Source organism: Panthera onca, chromosome D4 (assembly GCF_046562875.1).
Source record: "Panthera onca isolate mPanOnc1 chromosome D4, mPanOnc1 haplotype 2, whole genome shotgun sequence".
Classification (NCBI taxonomy): Eukaryota; Metazoa; Chordata; class Mammalia; order Carnivora; family Felidae; genus Panthera; species Panthera onca.
Window position 1 is genome coordinate 74,757,426 of NC_138351.1, and position 8,932 is coordinate 74,766,357.

At 55.4% G+C, this 8,932-nt stretch overlaps 1 protein-coding gene across 5 annotated transcripts in view; it reads left to right on the top strand.

Moving 5' to 3' along the window:
* Nucleotides 1-8,012, top strand: part of ZNF618 (zinc finger protein 618) — a 185,122-nt gene extending 177,110 nt beyond the window's left edge. For all 5 annotated transcript variants that reach the window (XM_060608917.3, XM_060608915.3, XM_060608920.3 and 2 more), the window contains one exon: nt 99-8,012. In XM_060608917.3, coding sequence (XP_060464900.1) covers nt 99-1,615 — 1,517 coding nt within the window. In that variant the 3' untranslated portion in view covers nt 1,616-8,012. The remainder of the gene's footprint in view (nt 1-98) is intronic.
* The last annotated feature ends 920 nt before the right edge of the window (nt 8,013-8,932 follow it).

Sequence of the window (8,932 nt, forward strand, 5' to 3'; positions counted from 1 at the left end):
AATTCCAAACACTAGATGCCTAGAGTGGCAGGCTGCTGCCAGGGAAAGGAACCTCAGATGCCGAGTTGAATTCCGTCTCTCTTTGTGTCCCCTGCCAGCCATGACCGGCGGTTTAACACCCAACAGCATGATCCCCGAGAAGGAGCGGCAGAATATCGCAGAGCGGCTGCTGAGGGTCATGTGCGCTGACCTGGGCGCACTGAGCGTGGTGAGTGGGAAGGAGTTCTTGAAACTGGCCCAGACTCTGGTGGACAGTGGTGCCCGCTACGGGGCCTTCTCGGTCACGGAGATCCTGGGCAACTTCAACACACTGGCGCTGAAGCACCTGCCCCGCATGTACAACCAGGTGAAGGTGAAGGTGACGTGTGCCTTGGGCAGCAACGCCTGCCTGGGCATCGGTGTCACCTGCCACTCGCAGAGCGTCGGCCCCGACTCCTGTTACATCCTCACAGCCTACCAGGCTGAGGGCAACCACATCAAGAGCTACGTGCTGGGCGTGAAGGGCGCGGACATTCGCGACAGCGGCGACCTGGTGCACCACTGGGTACAGAACGTGCTGTCGGAGTTTGTGATGTCCGAGATCAGGACAGTGTACGTGACCGACTGCCGGGTGAGCGCGTCCGCTTTCTCCAAGGCCGGCATGTGCCTTCGCTGCTCAGCCTGTGCCTTGAACTCGGTGGTGCAGAGCGTGCTGAGCAAGCGGACGCTGCAGGCCCGCAGCATGCACGAGGTCATCGAGCTGCTCAACGTGTGCGAGGACCTGGCGGGCTCCACGGGCCTGGCCAAGGAGACCTTCGGGTCCCTCGAGGAGACCTCGCCGCCGCCCTGCTGGAACTCGGTCACGGACTCGCTGCTGCTGGTACACGAGCGCTACGAGCAGATCTGCGAGTTCTACAGCCGCGCCAAGAAGATGAACCTCATCCAGAGCCTCAACAAGCACCTGCTCAGCAACCTGGCGGCCATCCTGACGCCGGTGAAGCAGGCGGTCATCGAGCTGAGCAACGAGAGCCAGCCCACCCTGCAGCTCGTGCTGCCCACCTACGTCAGGCTGGAGAAGCTGTTCACGGCCAAGGCCAATGACGCGGGCACCGTCAGCAAGCTGTGTCACCTCTTCCTGGAGGCCCTCAAGGAGAACTTCAAAGTGCACCCGGCGCACAAGGTGGCCATGATCCTGGACCCGCAGCAGAAGCTGCGGCCCGTCCCGCCCTACCAGCACGAGGAGATCATCGGCAAGGTGTGCGAGCTCATCAACGAGGTGAAGGAGTCCTGGGCCGAGGAGGCCGACTTCGAGCCCTCCGCCAAGAAGCCCCGCTCCGCCGCGGGCGAGAACCCTGCAGCTCAGGAAGACGATCGGCTTGGGAAAAATGAAGTGTACGATTACCTGCAGGAGCCCCTCTTCCAGGCCACCCCTGATCTCTTCCAGTACTGGTCGTGCGTTACCCAAAAGCACACGAAACTCGCCAAGCTGGCCTTCTGGCTGCTCGCGGTCCCGGCCGTGGGGGCCAGGAGCGGGTGTGTAAATATGTGTGAGCAAGCGCTTCTAATCAAAAGGAGGCGACTGCTCAGTCCGGAAGATATGAACAAACTCATGTTTCTGAAATCCAACATGCTTTAAGACTTGACTTCGGAACAAAAAGAAATAAGAAAGAAAAGAAGAGAAAAAGAGAAGAGAAACATTAGGAAAACACACACACACACACACACACACACACACACACACACACACAAAACACTGTCGCAAACAAAGAAAAGGAATTTAAGTTCTAAACACTGTGGACCTCATTATAAATGCCCCCTGGAAACTTAAGTGCTTTTTCAGTGTGTGTGTGCATGTGTGTGCACACCCGCACACGTGTGGACGTGTCCCAGCACGTGCACCCTGGGTGTGGGGCGTGGGGGCCCCGTGCTCGTCTGCGCAGCCACGGCAGCTCTGTGCACGCATGCACACACACACAGCCCTGGTGCATGTGCACGTGCCTGCTCGCGGGCGCATGTGCATTAAACTGGGTGTGTCAGGAAAGCTGAGTGGGAAAGAGGGAAGACGCTTCACCTCCTTTTCTCAGTGAGGGGGCTTTAAAGACTCCGTTTTCAGGTGTGCAGATTGGTAGAAAGCTGATGTCGTAAAACGTTCAGGCAGCTGAGATCTGAAGTGACTTGACGCTCTCTGTCCTTGACCCCATGGTCCCCACCCATCCCTCCCGACCCTCCCCCCCCCCCCCTCCACGCCCTCCTGACCCTCATGCACCCACCCCTCCCCGGCTGCTCTGCCATGGATTCTCCAGACTGCATCAGATGGACAGTTTCTGCACTGGACTTTGTTCTCGTTCACCTTCAGGGCATTGAGCTGTTGCCTTCGAGATACCCTTGGGTGTCACAGGGCAGCCGCCTTAGAAACACATCTATCTATCTCCCCAAATCAGGAAAGGAGACTTTAAGAATATAAAGCTGACTTTTTGCTTTTTAATATAAGATAGAAAAAAAACATTTTTTAAAGAAGTATAGATACTGTCTCCACTCCTTAATAATTGTTTTTCCTAACATTTTAGCAGTTTTTACCTTTTTTTTTTTTTTTTTTCAAATTTGATTTTAGACTCTGCTAGGAGGCACTGAATGTCTGTAACTTATGTTTTGGAGGTTTTTGTTGTTTTTTTTTTTTCCCATTTGCCCTTTTTGTTCCTCAAATCACACTGTAAACTAGCTCATCTCAGTGGTATACTCAGTATCCTAAGGTTTTTATTAGCCCTCCCTGTACAGTCCCATTTTCATGTATTTGAACAGCCAAGACCATGAACGTACTTGGCTTGGCTATTTGGGAACCAGGAGTGGGGTTGGAGTCACGGATTTCACAGAGGTGGGGTTCGGTGGAAGCCATAGGGAAGCATGTGGCTTGGGAGTGTTCCTGAATGTAAGCGGAAGGCCCGTCCTCCTGGTTCGCCGTGTCTGGTACTGCGAATGTCTGATTTATATACCCAGAGTGCATTACACTACTCGCCCCGTCACTGACACTTCCGGCTCCACAGGGACTCCTGAGTCCACCCATGTTCACGTCTGTCTCGCCTCGGACCCACGGCCCCTCCCCCCTCCCCAGGACCCCAGGGATTCCGGTGGTTCCATTGCCCGCAGCCTGGGGTTCCCCACGTGGGCCTCAGCCCTCCTTCCAGGACAGTAGTTGAGCACGGTGCCTTGTGGGCCTAACAGTTGATGTCTTGAAGGTAGAATGGCATTATCAGACCACATTCCCCTTGAGGCTATGAAAGATGGCTTTTCTCTCCATGAGGAATTTACGTTTTACACACTCAGTCCATATGGCAAGAGGGTGGCCCCTTTGCCCTTATACGAGGTGGTTCTGTCACGGTCAGTACTCCACCCCCCACCCCACCTCTCCACGAGTAACGTGCCCGTGGCTGCCTGTCCCCCCGGTGCCCACACCTGTAGGATACAGATGGTTACGCCAAGGGCTTCGGGCGAAGAACGACCACCATCACGGAGGACTCTGCAAAGGCACGTTTTACCATTTTGAGGGTTGACTCCACTCCATCCCTTCCTGTTAATAAAGCATTACTTAGCCGTGAGATACCTCGATTCCAAAAAGCACTGTACAACATCCCCATCCCCGGGTCCGTAGCAGATGGGGAAGTCGAGTTGGTTCAGAGACTCAAGAAGGCTTAGGATTATAGGCCAGAACAGTGTCCCTGGGGGCCGAGCCCGCTCACGTCACCTCATGAGAACTAACCCAGCTTTCCCCTCCCAAGTGTTGGACGTACTAAAACGCATCAAAGTGTGGCCGTTCGAAGCTTCGCTCCAGCAAGCCGTGGTCTCGGGAACCAATGTGCCATTTCCTCTCCTGGAGAAGCTCTGGGTATTTCCCCCCCCCATTTCCAATTGGGTCACGTCACCAGAAGAGCCTCCATCTGCACTGGACAGTCACCTGATGGCGCTTTCTAGAGCGCGTGGGAGCATCAGCAGACCTTACAATCAGAGCTTTGAGGACATTCCAGAAGGCAGCTGCAGGGTTGCTGAAGAGTGACAGATGCATCCTGCAGCAAAAGGCCCCTCCGGTTTTGCTTTGCTGCTGGGGGAGGGTCCGCAACCTGGCCCTTTGAACCGCACGAGGAGGATCAGAGTTGCCCACTTGGTGTGGTTGGTGGGAGCAGAGCCTCGGAGCCCGTCCTCTCTCTACTGAAGGCAGAGTGGTTACGCCGTTGCCCCGTGTTTGGGCCAGTTAGTTAGAAAACAGACATTTTACTCTCTTGCAAAGCCATCAGAGACCAAGCCCAGATAATGCGTTTAGAGCACTCCACATTCTGTTTGGAACACGGGGATATCTGGCCTCCAGAGTGAAAATTCGAGGAAGTCTAGTTAACTAAACTTTAGGTATGAAGTCCTATGTGTCCCCACCCCCCACCCCCCACCCCCGTTCTGTTCTTTTTTCCAACCCTCCGGGCTTGGCTTGCTCTGCAAGTTTAAGGTGGATGCCACTGGACACTCTCAACGCTGTCTCCAGGGGCTGCCTCCTCCAGGATGGTGACAAGGTGGCAGGTGGTCCTTTCTCTCTTGCAGCCACTGGTTCCTCCAAAACTGGGGTCGCAAACAGGAAAGGCTGTATCAAGGTGCCCCTTCAGTCGGCTTTCTCACGCAGGCCATTCCCGTAGTGCACATCTTGCTGCAGTGAACAGCTTAGTAAAATCCAAAGATCTCACAGGCTCAGCCACTGGCCCCTCGTTTCCAGCAATATCCACCTTACCCACATTCTAGTTTAGCCAAAGGACTGAGGTAGACTCTTCCAGTTCATCTCCCGGCACCTCCCGTGGCATCGACCTTCAGAAAGATTCTGTCTTCTGCACCCCCGTTCTGTGACCACTTTGGGACTTTCCACCGCAGGCCCTTGGTTGCTGGCAGAGCAGGAAATAGGGCCATTTCTGTCATGTTCTCGACCGCTCAAGGTGGTCGTCTGCTGACTCGGACACGGCCTGCCTCAAGCCATGCGATTCCCAGGACAGAAATGGTCTGGCGCTGACATCTGTGGAGGCCAGGGGGGAGGTGGAGAGAACGCGCCTCCCCTCTGCGGGGTGTTTTCCCCTCCCGTGAGGCCACTGGGCTTCACCACCAAAGCCAGGGCCAAGGACTGCAGCCTCACGGGTGGTCGATGGAGTAGCCTGGGCGTGGCTGCTCTTGTCCCAACGCCGTTCTCCCTCCCTGTGCCCGGGTCCACCAGCCAGGCCTCCCTCAGATGGGGGCCGAAAGCCGGGAAGCGAAACGGAGGGGCCACGTGAGCAGAGCTCCTGCCTGCACTTCACCTTGGGAGTTCGTGGTGCAGAAAGCCGCGGGCCGTACCTGCCAGCGAGGTTCCTTTGCCACCGTCCCCACCTGATGGCCTCTGGCTTGGCTGCCGGGGACCGGCCCTTGGCTGGGAGAAGGGTACAAAGGTTTCCTGGTGAGAGAACCGTCCGAGGAAGGACTTTCTTTTTGCATCTGGTCCATTGGCTGGCAAGTGATCTCTCCCTGAGTTTGCTCTTTATCTCCTGCACTTTCAAGAAACACCAGGGAAAAACTCTGCAAGGCGTGTTTTCCACTGTGAAGCCTCATCTCGCCTTCAGGAGGCCCCTGTGCTTATGCGAGGGGCAACCTGGGGAGACGTCAGGGATGCCGCACGCACTCTCGGGGGCCACGCGTTCACGAGAAAGGCTTGAAGGAAAGCTGGGTTGCGGACGGAGCTGAGCTCCTGTGAGCGACCGCCCAGGAGGGGGGCAGTACCTGGGAGCCATCGTCACGATGGCTGCGCTCGCAGAGACGGGAAGAGGAGGTAACACGGGGCGTCGGGAGCGGTCTCCTCCCGCCCCGCTGAGCTGGGGTGAGTTCACAGCATGGCGCCTGTGTCCCCGGGGCGTACCTGACGGGGAGCTCCCGGAAAGGCTGCTGGTTTAGGTAGAACAGAGAGGCTGAGTCAGGCTCCGGCCGTCCCCTGGAGACCGTCGGTGGGGGCTCCCGCCTCAGCCCTGCCGACCCCAGCCCAGGCCCCCGGATCCAGCTGGGCCGTGGGGAGGACTGGGAGGGGGCCTGCCCCTCTCTTCACTGTGGCTAACGTTTGCTAGGCCAGTTATGGTGAACCAATGATACAGTGTCTTGTCCTCTTATGTTTCCCTCCCGGTTTCCCCTCTTCAGGGTCTTCTGGAGGATTTGGTGGTGGTGGTGGTGGTATTGTTTTTCTTCCTCTCTCATTCGGGTTTGAGGACGGTGGTCAGTAGAGGCCTGCCTTTCCCTGGAGGGGCCTGTGGGTTCTGTGTGAAGACGCACCTGCTCCCGCTTTGATGAGGGGGAAGGTCCTTAGGTCGCCGTTGGCTTCTGTTCATGCCCCCACGGCTGCCACCGGCCACCACCACGGGTGTCGCTTTAAAGATCCAGCTCCTGTTCCAGAGAAGGATTCGCTAGGTCTGCAGTTGGGCGTCAGCATCAGGACCCACGAGGGTCCTACCCACCCGTGCGTCCCCACCGGGCACCTTGACTCTTCGAACCAAAGTTCCTTAAAGGGGCACAGCCCAGCCTTGTCCGCAACCTCAGGGGCCTGGGATCCCTGTGGCGCTTCCTGAAGTCCAGGTCGGCAGAGACCGTGGGGTCTGCGGCCAGCCGGAAGGAGGCCTCCTCCCACAACCCAGGTGCCAGCCGGTCCCCGCCTGGGGCCCTCCCTCCCGCCCAGCCGGGGGGTGGGGGTGGGGGGGCCGGGTTCCCAGGCGGCGAGCCAGCTCGCGGACTGGCATGGGGCTGGGACTCGCCAGCCAGGAGAGAGAGGACCCGCCGGGCAGCGCGTCCGGGGCCATTCAGATCCCAAGCATCAGGAAATCATTTTGTACAACCACCCGAAGCAGAGATATTTTTTAAGAAGCGTAAATTATTTTCAGTTGTTTTCTGATCCTGCCTTTTTCTTTTCCCTGCAACTTCGCATCGGTGATTCTTTCACATCAGGTAAATCTCGAGAAAGCCTTGGTGCCCCTCCCTCCCTGTACCCCGCTCAGTAACCACGTGCGTGCACCCCATCCTTTCTCAGTAGTTAAGACGTTCTAGGCAATACCATAGGCACATCTGACTGTGTCTCTCTCTTCGAGTGCAAGAAACTCAAGTCATCTTAAAAAAATACAAAAAAAAAAAAATTTACAAAAAAACAAACACAAAAAAAATATCTTTTTTAGGCCAGAGTTTTCTACAGGTATTAATGAATATTTTTCTTAATCCTTATAAGTTTTATGTGTTTAATATTTCTTAATACCGGTAGCATTAATTTATACTTTTGTAGCAACACAATATTTTTATAAACAGCCAGTGCTTGGCTCCAGTCTCCACGAGGGGTTTATGCAGGGCCATCTTGGGACCCTGCGTACCATGTACTGTATTTAAAAAAAAGTTACCTAGTGTCACCCTTGCTGTGTTAATTAACAAAAGACGTTGTTCGCGGTCTCCTGTGTCGTTGGTGTGGATCCAACAGCTCTCCAAGGAGTCACGTTGCATGGGGGTTGAGTTGACGGTTCTTGTGATACGTAAACCCCCGAGACCAAACTTGAGGGTTTATTTAGGGTTTTTTTGTTCGTCCTTTGGGATTTTCGTTTCACTTTGTTTTGGTACCGTATCTCCATTTACAGCCAAATCCGTTTCGTGATGTTTAAAACTTTTTCTGATGTGAAATGGAGGAAAGGAACAGGAAAAAAAAAAAAAAAGATTTTTACAAAGTAATAAAATTTAAAACTGAGCTGTTTCAATGTTGCTGTTTTTACCTGTCTGTTCTTGTCCAAAAGTGGGACATTCCCAGGAAGAAGAGGAAGGTTCCGCTTGGTTCCTTAAATCGCCAAAAGCCCCCGCCCAGAATTCACACCCTACCCCCGAATTCTTGCAACATTATTTCCCAGTTGGTTGATGCCAAGGCAAAAAGACATCCTTTTAATGGTTAGAGAGGGTCAGTTACTTAAACGATTTCATGTCAGTGTTGTATTTATGGTTTTACAATAAAACAACCTTTAGGAAGATGGCGGTGTGTGGTGTCATTTCTTGGGTCTGGCGTCGGGCCGTGTCATCCGGTGAGGAGCAGGGCCCTGGTGAGTAGAGATGGGCCGGAGGCAGGATCCCGGGGGTGACACAGCCGGAGTAAGGTCGGGGTGTCAGCTCCTTACCTGAGTCCGTTACTCGTAACCGGCACGAGACCCGGCGCAGCAGACGTGTTGATAAATGAGGGAAAGAAGGGGCTCGTGTGGACCTTGCTTTAAGGAGCATTGTCCCTCACAAGAAGGAGGGACTTCATCTGAGTCCTACAAGCCCAGTGCCCGAGGGCCACGTCCAGGTGTCCTTGTCCAGTGGTTACTTGTGTGCCTCTTGTGACCCCGAACCCGGCAACATCGGCCTCCCCAGGGACACGTGTGACTGTGTGTTGTATCACCCTCCGGTTGGGGAAGAGTGTCCGTGGCTTTGCCGAGTTCCGGCCTGGGTGGACTTCTGCAGGCCACACCCCAGACCCGCGCCTCAGGGCTTCGCTTGAATAGTCAGGCGGAGGGCGAGCAAGTGGAAGGAGAGAGGACGCCAGCAGAAGGCCAGCAGCGTGGCCTGAGTGAGCCAGAAGGGTGAGCGGCCGTGAGGGGTCTGCTCGAAGGCAAACACTGTCTTGCTTTATCCTTGCCTCAACCAGATGACGAGGCGCTGCCCTTGAAGAGGAGGTGGCGCGCGGATTGGCCGAACAAATCCCCCCGAATCCTGTGGAGCATCTCGCGAGTGGGCTGCCGAGCTGGGCCGTCGGCCCTGCCCTCAGAACCGTCTCGTGGGAGCGGCCTGTGAAGTGTACCGCGTAGGCGTTCCCCAGAGGGGCTGACGGACGTTTAATCGAGGAGTTTCCGTGCGGCTGGAACAAGTTGGTTGAGTCCACTGTAGCCGAGGGCCCTCCCCCATGCTTTGAATG